The following is a 24,916-nucleotide window of genomic DNA, read 5'->3' on the forward strand; positions in this document are numbered from 1 at the left end:
TGAGGAGCGTTTTTGCTATTCGGGGTCTTTTATTGTTCCATATGAATTTTTGGATTGCCTCTTCTATTTCCTTGAAGAGAGGTTGGAATTTTGATAGGTATTGTGTTGAATTTGTAGATAGCCTTGGGAAGTATTGCCATTTTCACGATGTTAATCTTTCCAATCCAGGAGCATGACTCAGGATTTCTAGTCAGGAAATCTCTCCTTTCTAGGTAGAACATGCTCTTTTTATTATTAATTAATTTGTTTATATTTTATTTATATATGTGCGTGCACGTGTGTGTGTGTGTGTGTGTGTGTGTGTGTGTGTGTGTGTGTCTGTCTGTCTGTCTGTCTGTATGTATGTATGTATGTGCCAGAAGTGGGGCTTGAAATCAAGGCCTCACATTCTTGCTTGGCTTTTTCACTCTTGTTTTATGCGTTACCACTTGAGGTACTCCTTCACTTCCACCTTCTTAGTGGTTGATTGGAGGTAAGAGTCTCTTGGGATTTGTCTGTCTGGGCTGACTGAAACTTGATCTTTAGATCTCAGCTCCTGAGGAGCCAGTGATGACAGGAATGAGCCACTTGTCTATTAAGTTCCCTTTAGTGATAACTTCTGAAGGTGTTGGTTGCTGTGTACTGGTTGCATCCATCTGTGGAGCAATTATGCTGTACTCTTTTAAAGCTGTTATTGAGATAGAAAAACTCAGAGGAAGAACACCAGCCAAAGATTCGTTCCTCCATATGCTGCATTTTGCTTGTACTTAGATTGTCATTTTCGTTTCCATCAACAGAAGGCATTGTTACCTGTCCTTTGCAGGTAAGAAATTGAAGAGTCTTATCTCCAATTAACTACCAAAAAGCCAGAAGTGAAGGTGTGGCACAAGTGGTAGAGTGCCAGCCTTCAACAAAAAAGCTAAACAAGAACATTAGGCCCTGAGTTCAGGCTGTACTGGCACAAAAATAGAAGAATAGGGAGTAAGTGGATCTACTTGTGTGGATCCTGAAAAGCATAGTTGCCTCCATGTTCACTGCCCCTAATCGTACCCTTTTGACCTTCAGGCATGTCAAGGACAAGAATATCATAGAGCTGGTCCATCAGGTCTCCATGGGAATGAAGTATTTGGAAGAGTGCAATTTTGTGCATAGAGATCTGGCCGCAAGAAACGTGTTGCTGGTCACTCAACATTATGCTAAGATCAGTGATTTTGGTCTTTCCAAAGCACTTGGAGCTGATGAAAGCTACTATAAGGTAGGAAAATCTCAGCTAGAAGTCATGGCAACCGGTCACAATAAATCAAGAGGGAAATGTGTGTTCTCTTCATTTCAGTGTGATAGGATCTGAAGAAGCAGTTCCACAAGTAGCCCTGGCTTCTCTCAAAACTCCTTTTTCTTTCCTTCCTTTCTTTCTTTCTTTCATCTTTCCTTCCTTTCCTTCTTTCATCTTTCCTTCCTTCCTTCCTTCTTTCCTTCCTTCCTTCCTTCCTTCTTTCCTTCCTTCCTTCCTTCCTTCCTTCCTTTCTTTCTTTCATCTTTCCTTCCTTTCCTTCTTTCATCTTTCCTTCCTTCCTTCATCTTTCCTGCCTTCCTTTCCTTTTTCTCTTTCCTTCCTTCCTTCTTTCCTTTCTTCCTTCTTTTTCATTATTATCTATAAATGATCGTACAAAGAGGTTTCAGTTCAGCAAGTCTATGAATACAATGCATCTTGATCAGTGTATCCTCTTCCATCATTCTTCCCCATCTCTTCCAACCCTACCCATCCCCTCAAGTTACCTGATTCCACTTTCATACATGTGGGTTGCATGTTATTACTGCATTCACCCACTCCTCTCTCTCTGTTCATCTTCCTTCACCTCAAGAGGAAACATGGTTCAGCTTCCTGGTATTCATTTTGTTAAAATATAACTTAGTTGTTCAAAGGAGTTGTGCTTTTGAAATCCTTCCCTGCATGTAGCATACTTTAGTCAATTTGTTTGTGTTCATATGCATATGACTCTGTATATGTTCATTATATGTTTATAATGTAACTCTAATTTACACATATGAGAGGAAGCATGCATTCTTTGTCTCTCTGAACCTGACTTACTTCACTAAACATAATTTTCCAGATCCTCCCATTCCCCTGTGAGTGATATAATATTATTCCTTCTAATGGATGAGTAAAATTTCTAAGTGTGTGTTTATACATATATGTGTGTACGTGTATATATATACTTATATATATGTATATGTACACATATACATACATTTTCTTGATCCACTTATCCATTTCAGGCCAGCTGGGCTGTTTTCCTAAGTTGGCTACAGTGAACAGTGTCAACAACAAACATGAATGCACAGGTGTCTTTACTGAATCCTGACTTGTAGTCTTTTGGAGAAATGTCCAAGAGGTATCACTAGATCATAGGGCAATTCTGTGTTTAGTCCATTGAGAAATCTCTACAGTGCCTTGCATAGTAGTTGTACTAGTTTACATTGCCACCAACCGTGTAATAGAGTTCCTGATAAAAATGCTCTTATTCAGTATTGATCCTATCAGTTAAAATAAAGTAAACATACTCTAATATATCATCCATTGAGATTTTTTCAGACTAGTGTCTTCCAAATTATCTTTCATGAAATAGCAGGGAATCAGATGTTAACTGCTGGCTCATTTTACAAAAAAAAGAAGTGTGGAAATCCATGGCTAAATTCCTTTGGAAAAATGCAAGTGGGATGGGAAGATTTCTGAAACATTTCCCTGAGCCCTGTTTCTGTGAATAGGTATTGTGAATGCCAGTGGATAGTTGGTCTTTGTTGTATATCTCAACTCTAATTCATCCATGGACTTCTTTTCCCCACAGAACACGTTTCCCACATCTGTGGGACGCTATTTTACCACCCCTGGTATGGATCACTTCCAAAATAATCTTTAACATATACACAGATCTATATGTAAAAGTTTGAAAATGCAGATGCAAAGTGTCAAGTAAGTTTGACATCTCTACCCAAGTAAAAAATTAAGGTTTCCTGTCTTTCTACTATGTATGAGGAAATTGTCCTATGAGCATAATTAGTACCTAGGGTAATTGAGCTATTTTTTAAAAAAGATAATACGTTGAGTGATTCACTTGTGTAATCTTAACTACTCGGGAGGCTGAGACAGGAGATCATGGTTTGAAGCCAGTATAGGTAGAAAAAGCCATGAGACTCTATTTCCAATTAAGTAGCATAAAACTGGATTGGAGAAATGACTGAAATGATAGAGTACCAGCCATGAGCAAACAAGCTGAGCCAGAGTGCAAGGCCTGAGTTCAAGCCACAATATCAGCAAAAGAAAAAAAAGCAATATATTTCTACAAAGTAAAAATCAATGTAATGAATGAGGCTAGAAAAGAAATACACCTGCTCATCTGTCCAGGCTGAACTAAGGATGAACTCCCAGTAAAGCATAGTACTAACCAAACTGGGCATGCACTTAGATTTCCCTAAGTAACTTCACAAGCACCCACCCTACTTTCTGAGGTGGTGCTATTTCTGCTACCCACCTCCAAATCCTCTAATGAACTAATAACAACAGAAAGAAGAGAAAGGAAATAAACCCTATGAACATATCTATGGTTTATGATGACCAAGTAATAGGATTACATCTGGTAAGGAAAAGAATGTGCTGAAGAAAAATCTGTAGCTCTGCAATTCTCTAGGAATATCTAAAAGTCTCAGCAATAAATGGAAAACTTTATAGGGCCAATTCATAAGTGGCAAGAAAGGACCAGTGTGGCCATTCTGTTGGGGACTGTGGGATTGAGCCTGAGTGTCACAACCTGAGATGGTTATTGAAGTCCTAAGGGACTGTAAGGTCCACCCTGGGAAGGTGGAGCAGACTCATCCCTCTTCTTGGTTAAGTCTCTGCCCAGTACCTGTGTCACCTAGGTAACGGACAAACTAGAAATCAGTCACCTTCCCCCCTCCCTGAGGTCACATCTGAATCCTGGGTGGCCACACCTTCTCCCACCCCTGGCCTTGGTAAGTCTGGCCTGGCTGTGATTCGATCCTTTTTATTCCTGCTGCTTGGGCTTCCAACTTGACCAGAGGCGGCCTGCAAATAAACCTTTCCCTTGCCTGAATACCACGTGCTGCTCTCTTTAGTCGGCTGCCAACTTAATTTACCTAACAGTGACCATGTCCTTCCTCGTGGAAATGGAGGGTGTCACTTGTTAATGGGATGAACCCCAGGAGCAGGCTGGCTTCACCCTCTTGGGCCCTGAAAGCCTCTGGGAGAGCATCGTAGGCACCACCAGCTGCCCAGCATGTTGCTCCCACACAGCCTATCACTCACCTCATTCCTCACAAAACAGCCATCCTAGAGAGGTGCCCTTGGAAATGAGGGTACTGAGAGAACAACATGGTCTAGACAGAGGCCCAGCCTAGAAGAAAGAGCACAGGACTCGGGAAGACAGAATGTGTTCTAAAGCTGGGCATATGTTGGAGTGAAGAAGCCAAGAAGCCTGTGTGGAGCAGGCACTCTCAGAGGACACAGAGAAGGGGGAAATGTCAATGTGTCACTGTTATCTTCTGCTGTCTGACAGGTTGGCTCATGCTCGGTGGCCAGCAGCCCCTGCTGGTGTGTGTGTATATGCAGGGTCCACACCACAGTGTGGATAGAGCTCAGTGAGGACTGGTGTGTTTGCTGCACACAGTAGCTGGGAGGCTGCCCCATGGAGGTCCAGGGATCCAGTTCCATTCTATGCATTCATTAGTTAGTGACTGATTAGACTCATAATGTGAGCCTCCTAATGGCCCTTGGGCTTTCTCACAGCGTGGCAGCTCAAGAGTCGGAAACAGAGGTTTGTGACATTGACAAAGCTGATAAGGCCTGGATTCAGAAACTCTTGTCAAGTGATTTCCACTTGATGGGTTGGTAAGAATTGCCACAGACTACTCAGATTCAAAGGACAAGGGAGGAAAGACCTGTCTTTAAGAATGTGGTTTTTCTACATGACCTGTTTCTTATAAATCACTGTCTTGCTTTGTTCATTGGTTATGATTTGATCCTTTTAGATCTGAGAGGCTCTCTGCATAAATCTATTCATCTGCTTGTATTCGGATGGGCCCCTTGAGAAAGAAGCATTCAAGAACCTGAACACTGCTTCTGACACTGCCCTGGCTATTAGACAGTTTATTGTCAGAGAAGGCACCAACAGCTCTTTGAGAATCAGCCAGGAGAGACAGGACCATAACAGAAGTAAAAGCCATGTTAGAAGAGGCAATGAAGGGTCCAGCAATCCTGAAAAGTAGAGACAGGAAGGACTTCTTTAGGAACATGGAGCAGGGTGAAGTATAAAAGAATCAAGAGTTAAATCAGATCACAGAGCAATGACAGTGAGGGAAGCAGGGTCTGTGCAGCAGCTCGGCTCGGCTCCAGCACTGTCACCCCTTGGCTCCCTTTGGGGCAGACACAAGCCTCTGTGATGTGTTCCAGCTGATTTGTAATAGAAGAAAGCTGCAAACCATCTAAGAGACTTTCAGTAGGAGCCTGATTCTATCAGTCCTGGGGGATCCAATGCAGCACAGAAGGCAAATCTTTTCCAAGAGTTCATGTGCTGATATACAGTTAGGTTCATGATGTTCCAGGTAGGAACATTAAAAAGTAAGTTGCACACACACACACACACACACACACACACACACACACACACACACACACACACAGCATGTTGCAGCTCATAAGCTTATTTATCCTTCTGTAAATTATGGTAAAATGCATATAACAAAATTTAGCACCTTAATTTCAAGTTCTCAGTTTAATGGCACTCAGTACACACAATACAATATAACAATACAACTTGATGTCAGAATTCTTTCCACTTGCAAGTTAAACTCTGTATTCATCCATCAGATACTCTCCTCTCTCCTCACCCTGCCCGACAGTCCATTTTCCCCTCTGTCTCATGGATAGTTTTAGTGACTCTAGGTCTCTCATACAAGTGCAGTTATACTGCCTTTGTCCTTTGGTGGCTGGCATTTTCCCCTTACCATGATCCCATAGGTTTCTTCTCTGTGGCAGTCTGGGTTAGGGCCTTTTTCTCTCCTCTTCACGGGTGGACAGCACCCATGCCATGGTCTATAGGGGCCACAGTTTCTGTTCATCTCAGTTCTGGGGAGTAAAGCTGCGCTGAGCATGGTGCATTGCATGTTGTTCATGAGATGCTGGCCTCTGCTTTGTCTGTAGGCACAGACACACGGGAAGTGGCCGGTGAAGTGGTATGCGCCAGAGTGCATCAACTACTACAAGTTCTCCAGCAAGAGTGACGTCTGGAGCTTCGGGGTGCTGATGTGGGAGGCGTTTTCCTACGGGCAGAAGCCTTACCGCGTGAGCTGGCCTTTACTCTCTGCTTCATGTCTCAGCTGTAGCACAAATGAGCACCAGACTATTTTCACAGGAACCCGAAAATGATGAAAGAGCTCAAAAACATTACTTGATGCTAACTGAACAGGGTTGTTTCTTCATTGCATATTAAATGTATAGATAGATGCATAGAATTGATAGCCAGACCTCCTTTTTAGTGTTGAAATAGAATTATGACTACTGACAGTATCAAATTTATCACTGCTACGAGTTTTAGATGTGTATTTGTGTGTGTGTTTGTGTGTGTGTGTGTGTGTGAGAGAGAGAGAGAGAGAGAGAGAGAGAGAGACTTGAACTTAGGGCTTCTTGCTCTGCTGTCTGGTGCTCTGTCTTCTTGCTCTGCTGGCTGGTGCTCTATCACTTGAGCCATGCCTCCACACCTCCACTTACAGCTTTTTGGTAGTTAATTAGAGGTAACAGTCTCTCAGATTTATCTGTTTTGACTGGCTTTGAACCTTGATTCTCAGATCACAGCCTCCTGAGATCTGGGATTATGGGTGTGAGTTACTAGTGACTAGTTAGAATATTTTAATATATTATATATCATCCTACATACACATACATTAATATAGCAGCATGAAGCTGATACCTGCTGTGAAATGAACCTCCAGTTGGGGAAACAGTAGAACCCAGAGTCCCAACTTCCCCTCCCACTGGGCAGTCCCTCCTGACCTCCAGCCATGCATTTGATGTGTTCCTGGCTGTGTAGCTTACATCATTGAAAGCATTTCGTCTGTGCGTATACTCATTTCCTCTTGGGGGAAGAATTGTTTTGTTTTGTATGCTAGCACTATTTTCAAAGCTCATGTGTATTTGTTTGTCTCAGGGAATGAAGGGGAGCGAGGTGACCGCCATGCTGGAGAAAGGAGAGCGCATGGGCTGCCCCGCAGGGTGCCCGAGAGAGATGTATGAGCTAATGAACCTGTGCTGGACCTATGAGTGAGTACCAGACACTTTCTGCTCTGTATCCAGGGCTCTGGAGGGAGATGGCCTTTTCAAGAAACATACATCACGTTCTGCCTTCCCAGTAAACCAGGGAGCCAGGAGCAGGGACTGACTTGCTCAAGATCCAGTCATGTCACTTAACAAAAGGGATGCATCCTGAGATATGCATCAGTCCGCATTCTGGCCCTTGTGTGAACATTTTAGAGTGTCCTTATACAAAATCACCAGGCAGCACGATCTTATGGGATCACTATCAGAAGCTTTAGTGATTCTCCAGAGTTTGGAACATACACCCGTGATGTGCTCAGGCAATGGCTAGTACCCTATTCGGTAGCAGAACATTTAATCTCCACTAGGAGATCCTGCAGATCACAGACAGGTTCAATGCCAGAGGCTTACCGTGTGATACACTCGCACAACCCAGTGTGGCAGGGTCAAAGTCTCTCCCAGTTCATAACATGCAGGACTCTTTTGCTCCCTGCTAAACCACCCTCAACATCTCCAGAGCACAAGTACATTATGAGGACTCTGAAATTTTGGACAGCAGCTGAGGCACTGGACACATTCTGGTATGGCAGAAGGTGGATGTCAGTCACTGCTCCAGAGCATGGAGCTTCTTAGGAAGTGCTGCTAAGTGCTACATGTTGGAACACTGCAGATGAAGCATTAGCCACAATGCCATCTGATGGGACTACCCAAGTGGGCAGTGCAGAAAACACTCTGCTCTGCTAATGGTAGTGGTTCTTGGTGCTCAGTGTGTTCTGTCTGTTCTCACATATCGGCTGAAATCAGTGGAATGGTAGTTGTGAGACAGAATGGCTGGATGTGGAATGTAGCAATGAGCTTAATATCAGGATCTTTTTTTTTGACACTGTTGGTAACATTATTCATTGGCATTATAGCCCCAAATTTTGCAAAATAGGAAAAAATATAACTTCTTTTTGTCAGTATGAGTACTTTAATTCAGGGCCTGGGTTCTATCTCTTAGCCTTTTTGCTCAAGGTTACTACTCTATCACTTCAGCCATCGCTCCACTTCCAGCTATTTGGTGGTTCATTGTAGATAAGAGTCTCACAGACTTTCCTACCCAGGCTGGCTTTGAATCATGACCTTCAGATCTCAGCCACCTGAGGTGCAAGCCACTAATATGAAACTCGCTTACAAATAACTTGGAGGTGAGGATGGATTCTCAAGGTTTTAGTGAAGACAATGGGCTTGCAGGTTCCATATTAGTAGACTCAACAAACAATGGATTGAAAATATATGCCTAACTGCATCTGAGGGGAACAAGTGAAACATGCCACATCATATTTTGTCATTATTCCTTTTATGATACAACTATTTCCATAACAATTACCTTATATCCAATATTACATAAGTAATTTAGAGGTGGTTTGACATATATAGGAAGATATCTGAAGTTATATGCAATACTGTATTATTTTATAGAGCAGACGGGAACATCTGAGGATTTTGGTATTGATGGGGGTTCTGAAACTAGTCCTCTGTGGATGTGGAAGAGCAGCTATACATCCTTAAATTGTTACCGTATGCTCCCGTTAGAGCATGCGCATGCTTATTTACAGATCATGGACTATTAAAAGTCTTGCCCATAGTTTACTTATATCAGCACATCATTTACTAACAGTACAGCCTTCCTGTTTTAAGATTTACAACAGAAAATAGGTGTGGTAGGGCACACCTGTAATTCCAGGTACTTGGGAAGCAGAGGCAGGGGACCCCTGCTTTGAGGCTAGCCTGGACAAAGCTAGCATGACCTAGTCTCAAATTAATAATAATAATAATAACAACAACAAAAATAATATAGTAGGATGGACCTAGGGAGAGCATAATTCAAGTGGTAAGCACTTGCCTAGTAGGCTCAAGGTCCTGAGTTCAATTTTCAGTGCAGAAGAAGATGATGATGACATAATAGACAACCTCTAGGTCTTTATCTTGGCTATCACTGTTTTACGTTCTAGAGTTCCTATTAGCCGTGAGCCAGTGGCTCATGCTAGTAATCCTAGCTACTCAGGAGGCTGAGACCTGAGGATCACAGTTCAAAGCCAGCCCCAGCAGGAAAAGTCCGTGAGACTCTTATCTCCAATAAACCACCAGAAAACCATGAAATGATGCTGTGAATCAAGTGGTAGAGCGCTCGCCGTGAGCTGAGGAGCTGAAGGACAGCACCCAGGCCCAGAGTTCAAGCCCCACAAATGACAAAAGAAAATAAAAAATAAAAAAAATAAGAGCTCCTATTAACAGCCCCCATTGAGAAAGTGACCTGAGAAGGAAGAACAATACTTACGCCCATATATTTTTTCCTCTCAAACATTTGAGAGTTAAACACGATCCACATCTGTAGTATGTTGTCCAGCTCCAACATGTTTTTAGACATGTTGCTGGAATTGCAAAAGCCTGTACAGGGGGAGAGTTGTAAAGGATCCCGAACTTTTCCAGTACACGATTCCCTTGGAGATCTTGAGAAAATGCAGGGTTGGGTTTCTGTAGGTCTGGAGTGGGATGAGGCTGTATTTCTGTTTTGGAACACCAACCAGATAGACAGATGCTGGAGCACCTCTTTTAAGCTTTGGCTACCAGGGAGTGCAACTGTTTGCGCTCTATGCTGTAGAGGGGTGGTTGATCTATAGTATTTATTTCAAGAGCCGTCTTGACACACACTAACATCTCTTTCCCAGGGTGGAGAAGAGGCCTGGATTTGTAGCAGTGGAACTGCGGCTGCGCAATTATTACTACGATGTGGTTAACTAGCCAGCTCCCTCTGGTGTCGGTCCCCTCCTGGGCAAATGTATTCTGATGGACTGGTTTTCAGTGTCTGCAACACCCTCTGCCGGTGGAGAGAGCCAGCTTCATGTGGAACACGGCATGTCCTTAGACTCTCCCTCCCCAGAACAAGCTCATCCCCAGAAGGAGGCTGGACAAAGGGGCCCCTGAATTCATCTGTGTGGTTTTCATGACAGATCACTTCTAAGATCTGATTCCGAATTCCTTTTATTTTCACTGGGGCCTGGACTGCAGGAATCCTGGAAAACTTGAACTAGAGGCAGGGCTGGGGGGTGTAGGGCATTCTCATCCACTTAGCCTCTGCAGATCTTTCAGCTAGCATTTCGCAGGTGATTCCTGAGATGGAGAAACAGCCAGGGTAAAAAAAAAAGGACAACTGCATCTTGAACAGACTTTGGCAGCTGTGAGACTGATCCCTGGTCACAGAAATGCTGTCTGAATGGATAAATGCTATGGGAGCTTTCAAAGAAAGAGGAGGAGGAGGAAGAAGAGTAGAAGGAAGGAGAAAAGGAAGAGAATGAAGAGGAGGCGGAATAAGCTCTACCAGTATGAGTTCTAACCATCTAGCCAGTTAGTGAACTAATAATAATATGAATAGTCATAATTAATAATAAACCTGGATGTTGCTTTTGCTCTGTGTTTGGAACATAAGAAACATCTGGAAGAGGAACAAAGCCCCTAGGAAACCCCTGGTTTGGCCTGTGTGCCCCTTGCAGACTATGTCGAGGCCTGGCCATCTGTGCCTGATAGGGACAAGTGAATAAAGCTCCCCTTGTGTGGGAGTGGCAGGCTCCTGTTCACCTTGTATGACATAGAATACTTCAGACTGCTATGTCTGGAGCACAGCAGAGAGCATGCTACCATGAATGAATGCATGCATCTGTAAGGAAGGCCATGCTGGTCCCCTTTAGTTGCTATCATGGATCATCTAGACTGGGCAATTTATGAAGACATTTGTCATTCACAGTTCTGGGAAGTTCATTGTCAAGGTGCAGGCATCTGATGAGTCGAAGTCTGGGAGGGCATTACTCAGACAGAGAGAGGGCCCCACTCTTAAGACCTCCTCTACATGCAATCACATCCTAAAGCCCCACCTACAAAGACCCTATCCTAGACATTTGGATTTATACTATGTCATATAATTTTGTCTTCATCACAAGAATTTGGGGGGGTGGGGCTCAACTGCACCAGAGAAGAGGACAACATGAGTATCAAAGTCATCTGAAGAGGAGTTTCTGAAGAGAGAATCAATTTACAGTAAAATTAAGACTCTAATCCTCATCCCCAAATGGGCCTTATTGAGAGTGGCCTTGGGCTGAACATGTTTGGCCTGAGAATTCTCTTCCAGGCCCTAGACTTAACGACTCCCCACCTAAGGTTCTCCCTCATGCAAATCATCAACCCTTTTGTGTGTTTTGCTTGAGTCTCTGGAAAACTCAAAAGCTGCTGAGCACCAGCAAGTTAATGCCTGTGATCCTAGCCTCTCAACAGGCTGAGATCTAGAGGACTGTGGTTCAAGGTTAGCCCAAGCAGAAAAGTCTATGAAACTCTGTCTCCAAAATAACCAGCAAAAAGCAAGGCTGGAGGCATTGCTCAAGCAGTAGAGCACCAACCAGCCAAGCAAGTCGTCTGTGTACAAGGTCATGGATTTAAATCCCACCAAAAAGAACAAAAGTTAAAAGCAATGCAGCCATATGTCAGTAGACACACAAAGTTGTACCCACCTTACTGTCCACTTAGGACATGTAAAACATACACAGCCCTGGATGACAGAACAGGATCTACTCACAAAGGGCAACAACACACAGAGAAAGGAGGCCATCTTACCTTTCCTTTGCTGAAGGAAGACAAGCTCACTTGTTGAGTTTGTGTTAAGTTGCCTTAGAAGCCACCCACACCCTTTGGAATTGTAGTTCCTGATAGGATAGATGTGTGCTAAACTGAGCCAGTTCCCAAAACATAGTCAAGTCCCTGCAGTTGTGAAGATCAGTGACAAAATCTCCATTGGTCAGACCATGAGAGATGTAGAGTCATGAGGACAAGGGTTGAGCATGCTGGGTTTGGTAAAGAGGCTGCATCAGAGGCTCTGATTCTGGGCTCTGAGTCTACCTGCCTCAACTCTCACTGTAAGTATGTGTGTGCCTGTGTGTGTGTGCACACACGTGCGCATGCTGGAATTTGAACTCAGAGCCTCACATTCATGCTTGGCTTTTCTGCTCAAGGCTGGCACTTTACCGTTTGAGTCATACCTCCACTTCTGGCATTTTGCTGGTTAAGTAGAGATGAGTCTCACAATTTTGTCTGTCTGGGCTAGCTTTGAACAGGGATCCTCAGATTTCAGCTTTCCAATTAGCTAGGATTACAGGCACAAGCCAGTGACATAGGATGGATCTTTAATAAGATTATCTGCTCAAAGAGTAGTCTATGTGTGTAATAACTTCTTGGATATTTTTGGCCTCTCTAGTAGCATCCCTCCTTTCTAGGAGTCTGAGCCTGACCAACATAAGGCTGACAGAAGGCTGGCCAGCCTGGCCATGGACACAGGTCCCTCTGTCCTGGAGACAATGTCCAGGGCCTCTTACTGTAGACAGCAGGTTCCTGTGTTGTATAGAACCCCATGGGCCAGTGTGAGGCTGTCTTATCTGGTAGAAATCATGATCTTCCATAAAGAATAATTGTGTGTGTGTGTGTGCCAGTACTAGGGCTTGAACTCAGGGCCTGTGCACTATCCCTTAGTTTTTTAATTCAAGGATTCAAGGCTGTTGTTCTACCAGTTGAGCCACAGGTCCACTTTCCAACTTTTCGGTGATTAAATGGAAATAATAGTCTCACAAACTTTCCAGCCTGGGCCAGCTTCCAACCATGATCCTCAGAGCTCAGCCTCCTGAGTAGCTAGGATTACAAGTGTGTGAGCCACCAGTTCCCAGCTTAATTCTTTTTCCCCTGGGGTGATGGCAGCTTACTAAAGGAGGACCAAGGCTGAGAAAAGGGCAAATTTGGAGAGAGACCTTTCTCCAAGCAACTCCCAGGGACCTTTCAGCCACAGTGCTGGGCTAGAGTTCTGCTCACAGGCTGTCCTGAAGGTCCTTCCAATCTCTTTCCTGGGGGCTGTGCTCTCTCTCTATATGCCTTTTACCTGCTGGCCTTTTTCACAAGGGCACAAACGAGCACCCTGGGCTGCACTGGCTACAGTCTACTAACTACAGATGCCAAAGATACCTTGCTCCCTGCCAGAGCAAATGTCTCATACAAGCAAAATCATGGCACATGTTTTCTGGTGAGCATGCTGTTCGCCCTTCATCTTAACCCACTTTGTTGCTGGACGGTAACTTCAGGTGGACATGAGCCTGATGATCACCTCCATCAGCAGAGGTGGCCGCTCGATGGTCAGTCTTCCCCAGCCAACCCTGCGGCAAACAGCATGCTTCCCACGTATTCCAGAAGAGCTATGTTGTGTCACTTGCCGTTGTTTGAAACTGCATGAATAAAAACGTAAGACTAGCTTGGTCGTGATGTCCACATGAGTCATTGGGACAGGACAGGCTCACTGCCAGCTAGTGTTTGACGGCATTGTCAGCTATGCAAGCTGCATGGCAGAAAGTTGAGGCCCTGCCCCATTGTAAAACACGGATTTACATCTGCCACACCGGAGGAGGCCTGTCCTGTGGGTATGTGTGGGCTCCATTTCATTGATCTCCCGTGAGGGTCTCATAGCCCATCCGTACGCTAGTGAGCGGTGGACCATGGAGACCCCCACCCCCTAAGGCCAAAGCAGGGCATGGGGTATGAGCTCTGCCTTCCTCTGTGAACCCAGCCTGAGAGCACTGGGACAGAACAGGAAACAACTCCCAAGCCTGGCCCCCCTCCTGCTCAAAGACTACAGCAGCCAGGTGCTGCTGGCTTACCCTGTAGTCCTAGCTACTCAGGAGGCTGAGCTCTGAGGATCATGGTTGGAAGCTAGCCCGGGCAGGAAAGTTTATATAAGAATTATCTCCAATTGATCACCAAAAAAGTTGGAAGTGGAGCTATGGCTCAAAGTGGTAGAGCAATAGCCTTGAGCAGAAAATGTTAGGGACAGCACTCTGTCCCGGAGGTCAAGCCCCATTACCAACCAAAATAAAAAAGATTGTAGATACACACACACACACACTCACACGCACGCACATATGCATTCACAGATGAAGTCACACTTGCTTCCATAGACAAAGCTATGCTGCACACCTGTGAATATGTGCATAAGCAGACATTATATTCATGTATGTGGGCACACGTTTATATGCATGCATGTATATAATTCCTCTGTATGATGTATATGTGTACCGATGAAGATCAAGCCTTAGTACATGGTCTTTTGAGAGGCCTTTAAGATCCCAGCTGTGGTATGCAACATACATTCTCCACATGTGTGTGTGTGCGTGTGTGCGTGCATGTGTGTGTGTGTATGTGTGTGTGTGTGTGTGTGTGTGTGCGTATGTGTCTGTCTGTCTCTCTGTCTGTGTCTCTATTTGCCTACATCTGACTCACACCCCAGGACACATGACCATTCACAGAAAGAACCCTCTTCTGGAATATGCTCTGAGCTAGCGACTGACCCTGCCTGAGCCACCAGAGCCCTGTCTCCCTGTCCATTCCTGTGAGCCAGCCATCCCTCCCCCCCCCTCCATCCCATGGGCCACCAGACCAGCAAGTGATGCCGGAAGGCCACACGCGGGCTCAGCTGGGGACATTTCCAGCAGCTACATTCTTAGCTAAGCATTGCTGCCGTGAAGCCGTGAGTCAGACACTTTACAGCCCTGCAACCTTGGAGGTCTGTGAGCGAGTCTATTTTCCATAGCTGTCACCAAGCTGTGGCTCACTGAGGGAGAAAACGTGGATTGTTCATAAACAACTCGTCCTTATTCAGGAAAAAGAAAGAGCCTGTGTCTGGTACTTTCTTCTCCATGGCTCATATCAGGTGACATCACACAGAGCTGCCCATGCCTGGCATTCAGCGTGGTAAACACTGCCTGCTGGAAACAGCCGGACAAGTCCTCCCTGCGCCCAGCTCAGGGGCGAGGATAGGCCTCAGCCTCAAAGGCCAGTGCATGAGGCCAGGGCACTGAATGTGTTCTTACCAGGAAGAAAGTGCCCATTGCCCCATGATCTGTTCCCCTGGATGCTGGCAGATGTCTAGTGACAGTGGTGTGTTGTCACTCAGGAAGTGGCCTCTAGGGACACAGCTACCTAAAGAGAAAGCCAGCAAGATGCCAGATAAGGAATTCCCACCCTTGCACCACAAGCATTGTGAGAAAATCCAGGAGGATCAGTGTTCAAGGCCACCACCGAGCAGAGCTGGGCTGGCACCCTGTCTGGGGAACAGGGATCTAGGGCCTGGGGAGCAGGGCTCGAGAGTTGAGTAGCAGGATGGGCTGCCCTAGAAGGGAGAATCAGGCTGAGGAGATCTGTAATGCAGAAGCAAAGCCTCGTCACTTACCTTTTTCTGTACCTGTAACAGCTAGATATGCATGTTCTAGAACACGCCTGCTGACAATACAGAAGACACCCCATTCCTCAGTGTCTGCTGCGTCTCCCCACATGATACTCTGATGCTCTGATCTGCAGCCTCCTGCAGGAGCCTGAGTAGAGGTCATCTGCTCAGGGCATTGTGGGTGCTTCCCACATCTGGGGTCCAAGCTTCGCTCTCACGGGGTTTGGAGCACATGGTCTAAAGCAGGTCACTAGACCCAGGTTCCTCCATGGGTGCTCCGTGTGCCTCTGAGGGTGTGTTTGTGCATCCCGTGCATGTGTTTGTATCTGTGAGGCATGTATTTATGTATGTGTGTAGCATGTATATATGGTGTGTCTGTCTGTAGTGTGTGGTGCCTGTGTGTGGTGGATATTTGTGTGCTGTATGTGTGCTGTATGTATGGTGTGGCATTGGATGGTGTATGTGGTATGTGTGTGTTGGGGTATGTATCTCTGAATATGTCCTGCTATATGATGTGTTTCTCTGTGTGTGATGTGTGTGTTGAGTGTATAGTATATATCTATGTGCTGTGTATGTTGCATGTGTTTGTGTCTCTGAATAGTGTGTGTTTTTGCCTAGTGTGTGTTTGTTGTGGTGTATGTATGTATGATGTGCCCAATATATTTGTTGTGTGTAGTGTGTATGTGTGTGGTGTATATGTGTGGCATTTGTGTATATGTGTGATGTGTACATGTGCATGTGTGTATATCATGTATGTCTCGTGTGTATATGTATCTGTAGCACATGGCCTAAAGCTGGTCACTAGACCCAGCTTCTTCCATGAGCTTTCTATATGTATATATGAGTAGTGTGTGATGTGTATGCATGTGACATGTATGGTACGTGTATGGTACATTTTTGTAGTGTGTGTCTGCAGTATGTGTGTTTGGTGTGTGCACGGTGTGTATGTGTATACATGGAGTGTGTGGTGTGTATGGTGCACATGGTGTGTGTCATGTGTGCATGCTCTGTGTACATGTGTATGTTCCTCCATGTGAGGCTGTGTCTGTCACAGAAGGGTGCTGTTGTAACACCAGGCCCCCTCTTGGGCTTTACCACCCCCAGCTTCCACAGCCTTCCAGGGATATAACCAATGGAAGATTTTGCACATGGAGCCAGAGAGCCCCAGAGCCCGGAGGCCAGGTGAGCTCAGGAGGGCTCTGGCACTGTCCTGATCCACCTGGCTGAGGGTTCTCCACGATGACATCCTAAGGTGCAGTCAGCCCCACAAGGCTATGGCTCCCCATGGGTGGGCCCTGCCTGCCAGGGCTCATTTAGTCATCACGACGTGGGAAATGGTGTCCCAGCCAGCCAGCATGTTCTAGCTTTGCCCTCTGACCCTGAAAGGTCAAACAGTTCAAGTCCCAGAGGTGTGTCCACCTCATAGATGCCCCGTGGACAGTCCTCTCTGCTCTCAGCCCCTCTGCCATTCCAACGGAACAAAGACAAATGTGACCTAGACCTACTGATGGGACAAACGGAGTCATTGAATGGCTAGGCCAGGTTGTATGTGTGAATTTTCTTCTGGAACTCAGCCTTTTGTGTGTGTGTGTGTGTGTGTGTGAGAGAGAGAGAGAGAGAGAGAGAGAGAGAGACCCTGGAGGTCGCAGCCAGGTAGAGTTCTTATAGCTCTCTATTAGGCCCAGAGAAAGTCAACTCTTTACCCCACCCTCTAGCTGTTATATGGTGCTGAGGATTGGGGGGTGCTTAATAAGACCTCTCCTTCAAGATCAGAGTCGGAAGCTGGGGAAGCCTGGTGCAGCACCATCGCCTGTCCCCTTTCCCCCCTTCCCCAACAATTGTCCCTCTAGTCTAGTCACAGGGGTGTCTATCAGCCAGTTAGATAAATGTCTAAGCCTGGTGCCACTGGCTCACACCTGCAACCCTAGCTACTCATGAGGCTGAGATCTGAAGATCATGGTTTAAAGCCAGCCCAGGTAGGAAAGCCTGTGAGACTTATCTCCAATAAACTACTCAGAAAAAGCCAAACATGGTGCTGTGGCTTAAGTGGTAGAGTGGTAGCCTTGAGAAAAAACAGCCCATAGGCAGCACCCAGGCCCCAGGACTGGCGAAAATAAAAATAAACAACAATTTAAAACAAAACAGCATCCAGTCACATCCCATCCATCAGCTTTGAGGCAAACTAAGCAAGGGGTCATGGCTACCACCTCGCGGGCACCTCTGTAGAACAATTCACACCATGAACCTGTCAGAAGGCACCATGTGACAATGAAGCAGTTAAGCCCAGGGCTCAGTCCCAAGTTCCCTCTTATAATGATGAGTAACTGGTGCACAAACTGAAGCTACTCCCCCTCTAGAGGTCCTGGGCCACAGGGTGCACATTTTCACCTTAGAAAGTTGTATTCCTGATGTCTCAGAACAAACCAGACGGGCAGGGCCTGTTCAAGGTGTTTCTCAAGGCAGACCCGCCAGGCTGATTTACATAGACCAAGTCCAGCCTAGAGGTTGCACTGAAAGCATTGTCCATTGTGACCGGATTTCCTCTCCCTCCTGGTTTATTCCTTAACCTGGAGACAATGTAAACAGCAAACATTATTAGGAGGTAGGAGTAGAGGATGAAGGGAAAGGAAGACAAGAGGGGAGAGATGACTATGGTATCAAGTCTGAAACATAGAGGTGGGCGTATCCAACTAGAGGACCCTCTCCTTAGCAGGAAGGTGAAGGCAGCTGGGAGAGACCAGTAGACACCCCGCTTCCACCACGCCCCCCTCCCCCATGGAGTTTGGAGTTGCTAGCTCAGAATATCTGCTACTTTTCAGATGTCCACTAGGTGGCAGCAGACACTCAGGCAAGCGCTTGCCCCAGCCATACCATGGGCAGACAGAAATGGAGTAGCTACCTCCTTGGCTATGCTCTTGGTTTGTTTGTTTTTGTTTGTTTGTTTGTTGTTGTTTTAAAAGAGTGAGAAATGCTGACATTGATTTGTGAGAAATAATGTACTAATTGAGTTATCGTCAAAGTGAGAGGTTGGCAGACGCTCCATTTGAAGAAGCAGTTTCTAATCAAAGCGTTGGGCAAGAGAAGGGATTTTAAGTAGTTTCTTTACCTCTAATGATCTGTTGGGTATGTTTCCTCTCCTGCTAGTTTGACATTGAAATGTGGTCATTTGAGGTCTTCAGTCACCCATAGTGGGAGATAGCAGACCCTCACCCAGGCCTCCCTCCTGGAGTTCTAACAGGACACAGACCCTTCCCTGAAGAAGGTCACTCAGACAATGCAAAGTGCCCAGCTTCAGTTGGAGTTTGAATAGTTGAGGCTTTTGATTAAGGGTCAGTTTGAAAATGAAGTCATAGATTCATGAATTCTTTATCCAATGTACTTTAGAGAATTTCTACCTTACAGAGTACAGGGCCCACTGATAAAATGAAAAATACTCAGAAATAATCCAACCCGGGGTTTCCATGTGAAGAAATGGCATCAAAAAAGTCTGAAGTGAATGAGACCATTTGTGCTGAGCTTTGCCTCACGTCTGCCCAGGGCCTGCAGCACCTTTCCAGGCTGTGGCATGCGGCCTTCTTGAGGAAACCACACTACAGGGACAGCTCATGTCTCTTTGATTTCTCAACATGAGTCAAAGCCAGGGATGAGCCTCCTTCTTCACACATCCAAGAAAATATATGAGAACTGTCAAGAACGGTGACATTTCTTGCGTGATGAGAAGGTATGAATTTCACATATTTATCTACTCACTTCCTGTCAGCTAACTGACATGTACAGAAAAAAGATTTGACTATGAAGCCAAACACATTCATCGCTCAGTGTTCTAAACAACTACCACAGAGAGATTCCGTTGGAGGCCTAAGTCAGATGCTCTGAATCATCAGCATCCAGGATGGGGTGTTCTTTCTCTGGCAGCTGGGGTCCACCCATCCTGAGATCCAGGAGTGGAAAGGGGGTGTGGCATTCACCATTACCCTTAGCCGCTCTGTGGAACAATTCATCTTGCTGATCCTGTGACTTTATATGTTCTACTGACTTGGAAATCTTAGCTACAGAAGGATTGATGTTTCCCCCAAGGGAACTGAACTGGAGGTTAAAAAAGGCCACGTATCCGTGTTGGGCCCTTTGAGTCAACAGGATAAGAAGGGAGTGATGGAATTGGCTGGAGTGATGATCTAGATTAGTACTGGAAAATTAAACTAGGACTCCTCAACAAAAGAAAGGAACAATATTCTAGAGTGCAAGTGATCTCTTAAAGCACCTTAGATTTACTATGTTGTCCTGAGATTCAGGTCAACAAAAACAAGCCAGATCAGGCAGAACTTGGATAGCCCAGACCTTTTAAGAATTAAAAAACTGAGAAACATGACCCACTGAAGATCTCATGTGCTGCAAAATGTATCTAGATTGGGCAGGAAAGAAGGTATTACCAGCTGCCATGATGGGACCAGGCACTGAAAGCCAACTATTTTGTTACAAGTTTTTCATGCTGTTTTGTTGAGAACACATATGTGTGGGTGTAGATATGTGTGAGTATGTATGCACATACAGGAAGCAAATACTTTCTTTCCTCTCTTAGTCTCTTATCATGTAATACAATGTATTGACTTTATATGGGTATTTAAGTACTTTTAAATTTACACCTGGGGATTTAAATTATGGCCTATCCAAAAAAAAAATGCATCACTCAAAGTCTTTACCTTCTCTCACAAAAGGGAATAAACAGGTTTATCATGTATAATTGTATCATGTTAGGAGACTTTGATGGCCAGATACTGATGACTCAGATCTGTAATCCTAAACACTTAGAAGGCTGAGAATAGGAAGACTGAGGTTGGAAGCCATGCCAGACAGAAGCTCAAGAGAACTTTTGAAGCTTTTGAGCTTTTCGATGCTCATCTAATAGCTGGGTGCAGTGGCATGAGCTTCTTATCCCAGACTATCTGAGGGGCTGAGATAGGAGGAGGGTGGTTCCAGATCATCCAAGGGTGAATGGACATTGTTGGACACAGTGGTTTGCACCTGTGATCTCATGGGAAGCTTAGCAAAGCTGGATCACAGCTCAGGTACCTGCTCCTGGTAGGAAGCAAGATCTTATCTTAGAATTCGCCAAAGATAAAGCTGGGTACCAGTGGCTCTCACCTATAATCAATCCTAGCTACTCAGGAAGCTGAGATCTGACGATCCTCGTTCGAAGTTAGTATAGGCAGACAAATCTATGAGACTCTCACTTCCCAATTAACCAACAGCAAAAGAAAACTAAAACTGGAGCTATGGCTCAAGTTGCAGATTGCCAGCCTTGAGTGAAAAAGCTAAGGGACATAGCCTAGGTCATGAATTCCAGCCCTAGTACTGTACACACACACACACACACACACACACATTAGATAAAATAGGGCTAGAGGTGTATGCCAGAGCTCCTGACTAGTAATCACAAGACCCTGAGTTCAAATCCCAGTAACTCCCCCCCAAAAAAGAGAAAAGAGTGATATTTCATCTATTTACTGGGTGACACTTCTGGCATGTGAGTCAAGTTGACAAAGGATAGACCTGCGGGGTTTATTTTTGCATTCAAGCTCGACTAGGTTCAGGTGATTGGTAAAGCATGTGGGTATGTCGGTGAAGAAGAGATCATCAAGTTAATCCAAGGCTGAATGAAGGCAACACCGTCTCAATAATGCAAGCAGGCTTCTCCCAGCTGCTGCCAGCCTGAGGAGACCAATTTGCAGTGTTAGGGTAAATTTGCTCTCTGCGTTTGAGTTGGGATCCATCTCCCTTTCCCTGCTCTCAGCCACAATTGCTCCTGGTCTTGGGTTTGGGGAATCAATTTGGGACTCACATCATTGGCCTCCCAGGGTCTTGACCTCTGGACCAGGCCCAGATGATGTCACCATCCTATCTTAACATGCCTGGGCCTCTAGATTGCAGTCTGTGACCATCTCAGCTCCATAACCACATGAGCCAGTTCCGGGAAGAAACCTCTCCTGGGTCTGTATACATCCCATTCATTGTCTTTCACTGGAGAATACTGATGAACACATGGTCTGTCGGTTGTAGATAAGATGATACACTGCTTTCTAGAGCTACAGGCTCTTTATGCATCATAAATCCCCCCAGAACAAATGGATAAGTAAATGCAATGAAACAAAAACGTATTCTTTTGCAGCCAATGTGGTACTGAGTAATACCACTTTTGTCTTCACCCCTCAGTTTAACTGAGCGGATACATGGGGTTTGCGTTAGGGCCACATTTACTGGAGGATGGAAGATCGGGGGACCCTCCAAGCTTGCCCTGCTTTCTTCTCTTGCGGGGCTGAAGATGCAAACACAGGTTGTATGTGAGCTCCAGCCTCATTTTACAGCACGTGGCTTTCCCTACCTTACGTGGAGGTGCACTGTCTCTTTGGACTCTAAAGTTGAGGAGGTCTTAAAAGTCTTCCTAGGTGTGACGGTGAAGAAGTGCTTACCGTCTGAGGCCTGGCTTTGCGCAGTGACACTAATAATAATGCCACTTCCTCAGTCCAGGTCATAGCACTTCACTCAGTAAGTCATACTGCTTCTCCCTTTTCCACAATGGCCTTCAATGCCCGGTGGCTGGACTCTCGCCAGGTACAAGCCCTATGCAGCTTCTTCCAGAAGACAAGTGCTCCACAGGGGCAGAAGACCCCCAAAACGTGAGTGTGTGAGCCAAAGCCAGATGACCTGAGCCCCTTAGCTTTGGGAAGGTCACAGGCCCGGGCACTCTGCACCCCGGGTGCCATGCTAGGCTCTCCCAGGACATGATGCTTGCTGGGCACCAACCTCCCAGAGGGCTTCAATGAGGAGAAGACTCCAGGAGGAAATGAGCACTTTAAACTTGGTATGCCCAGGCCTCTGGGTTCAAGTGAAACGTGAGGTACAGGGGGTGTATCTAACTTTGGAGCGCAAAGTCAGGTCACTTTGGTCTCTGAGGGATCAGGCGTTCTAGCATAACAGAATACCCAAACAGATATCTGTGTGCAAAGGTCAGAGATGCCCATCAAGGATTACTTACACATTTGCACCTGAGAATGAGCGTGGCGCTGGAGTTGAGCCCATGGCCTCGTGCATACTATGCACATGTTCTACCATGGAGCTGAATGTGCCCGTAGTAAAGCTTTAGCACAGCCACCAAGTGCCAATGGTTGTTGCAAAAGAGAGAGAGAGAGAGAGAGAAGAGGGGGGAGAGAGGGGGAAAGGAAGGAAGGAAGGAAGAATGAAAGAAAGAAAGAAAGAGAAAGAGAGAGAGAAGGAGGGAGGGAGGGAAGGAGGGAGGGAGGAAGGAAGGAAGGAAGAGAAAGACCACTTACATGGATCACATCTTATATTCATCATGAAGAAGGAACTGCTTTGGAGGGAAACAGAAGAGCTGTAGCTGTAGCTGTATCAAGTATCTGAGTGAATCAGCTTAGGAAGTGAAGAGGCCTTCTGCCTCCCTAGTGTTTGGAGGCTTGGGTTCATGGTCGGTCGATTCCATTGCTTTGGGCCTGTGGTAAGGCAGCACCGCATGGCAGGAGCGTGTGGTGAAGTAAAGTGTTCTCAGTTCATGGTCAGGTGACGGACATGCAGGGAGAAACTAACTCCAGAGTTTTTCTTGTATTTGCTGGTGTGTGCATTCTCCCACCATGCCCTCCTGTGGGCTGACTGAGGAGCAGACACTCCAATGGAGGGGGAGCCATGGCTGCTCTGTCTACCTTTGTCCCTCTATGCCAACATTTTCAATGCCTGAAATGCAGGAAAATAGCTGGGATGACAGGAGACATGGCAAGGCAGCCTGTTGGCCTCCTTAGAAGGCTTAGAAGGCCTTCTCTTGGCACCTGGAGAGTTTCCTAGTTCTAACAGATGGTGCATGACTTCTTGGGGTGTCTGTCCCCCTCCTGGACAGCGTGGATATCATACACTTACTTTTCACTCATTTGGAGTGTCACTGATACCTTGCATCCACATCCAAGGATCCACTTGAGTTCTGTGCTCCTGGACACTGGGGACACAAATGAGACCACCAGGAAGGAGACACACACCATGTGCTAATTCTCTGCTCATAACCACCCATGGCCCAACAGACTTCATTGCCAAATGCAAATTCAGAGATCCAAATGATTAAGAATCTAAGATGGCCACAATGATGACTCAACTAAGCTTAAGGCCCATGTGGCAACACAGGTCGTGTGCCCAAGATGCTAGCCTTACTTTTTGAACCAAAAATGTTCTGATATACGTTCTATCATTATTTGATTATTCCCTTCCTGTGGGGTCCTCTGTTCCCTCCTCCTGAAATGAGCAGATGTGTAGGAAAACTTCTGTTTCTCCCTTTCCTGTGTTGAGTTTCTCTCTTGATTTGATTCCTTGTCTTTGGGAATGGAATATCACAAGAACTCCTTGATCTTTCAGGCCACTAATTCTTTCGTCAATCATACCTGTTTTGCTGGTGAGACCATTTACTGAAGTTTTATTACTAGTCATCTATTAGATTTCAAAGTTGGAGTTTTGCAAAACAGCCTCCTCTTCTTGTTTTATACTTTATAGTCCTTAATCTTCTTGAATTTATTACTCATAACCATATTTAAAACTGTAAGTTGTAGCATTAGCTGTTTCCTTAAGCAAGAAGCTGAATTTGAATGCTGCTTTTGTATGCAATTAAAGCAAGCTGAAGCTGGATACTACTTTTGCATGTAATTCATTTTGCCCAAACACTTGGCAGCTCTTGTCTGTTGACTGAGATCTTCCTGCATGGATATCCTTGATCAGCCATGTTTCTATTTGCCACACTTTTCTCTTTTGTGAAATCAGGTTGGTGATTCTCGGTTATCTTGCACATTTAATACCAACAAATTAAAATTTATTTGTGGAAGCACAGTAATAATTGAAATAGAGGCACCCTCCATCCCTGAAGATAGCCACTTGGATCTTTGGAGTCTCCCCAATGTAGCCACACCACTCAGCAAGGCCTGGTGTGTGGCTCTTGGACTGGGTGATCTTGTGGATTGTTGGACCACTGGACCATAGGATAATGGATCGGGTAGTTCACCCAGGCATTTCAAATGTCTATGCTGTATCATCCCATGAAAATAGATATCCATAGTTGAACTGTGAGATCCCTTTTCTTTTCTTTTAAATTTTAGGTCAGAGTTGGGGAATCAGACTTGGTACCTGATGCCTTCACTCATTGGCTAGCTCTCCAACTGAGCCATGCCTCCCACCCTGAGATCCCTCCTCTTAACTGTCTATGTTAACATGGTTCTAGAAACAGAAGGCTCTTCACAGCAGGCAGAATAACAGTGAGCAGTTCACTATCACACTCAAGACAGGAA

General features: G+C 45.5%; 1 protein-coding gene across 2 annotated transcripts in view; it reads left to right on the plus strand.

Moving 5' to 3' along the window:
* The window catches only part of Syk (spleen tyrosine kinase), a 45,393-nt gene extending 34,640 nt beyond the window's left edge, over positions 1 to 10,753 (plus strand). For both annotated transcript variants that reach the window (XM_013026413.1, XM_013026416.1), the window contains 4 exons: positions 1,045 to 1,234; positions 6,194 to 6,334; positions 7,197 to 7,309; positions 10,015 to 10,753. In XM_013026413.1, the coding sequence (XP_012881867.1) occupies positions 1,045 to 1,234; positions 6,194 to 6,334; positions 7,197 to 7,309; positions 10,015 to 10,087 (517 nt within the window). In that variant the 3' untranslated portion in view covers positions 10,088 to 10,753. The remainder of the gene's footprint in view (positions 1 to 1,044; positions 1,235 to 6,193; positions 6,335 to 7,196; positions 7,310 to 10,014) is intronic.
* Positions 10,754 to 24,916: the final 14,163 nt, after the last annotated feature.

This window comes from Dipodomys ordii, unplaced genomic scaffold (genome assembly GCF_000151885.1).
Source record: "Dipodomys ordii isolate 6190 unplaced genomic scaffold, Dord_2.0 Scaffold93, whole genome shotgun sequence".
NCBI classification, from domain to species: domain Eukaryota; kingdom Metazoa; phylum Chordata; class Mammalia; order Rodentia; family Heteromyidae; genus Dipodomys; species Dipodomys ordii.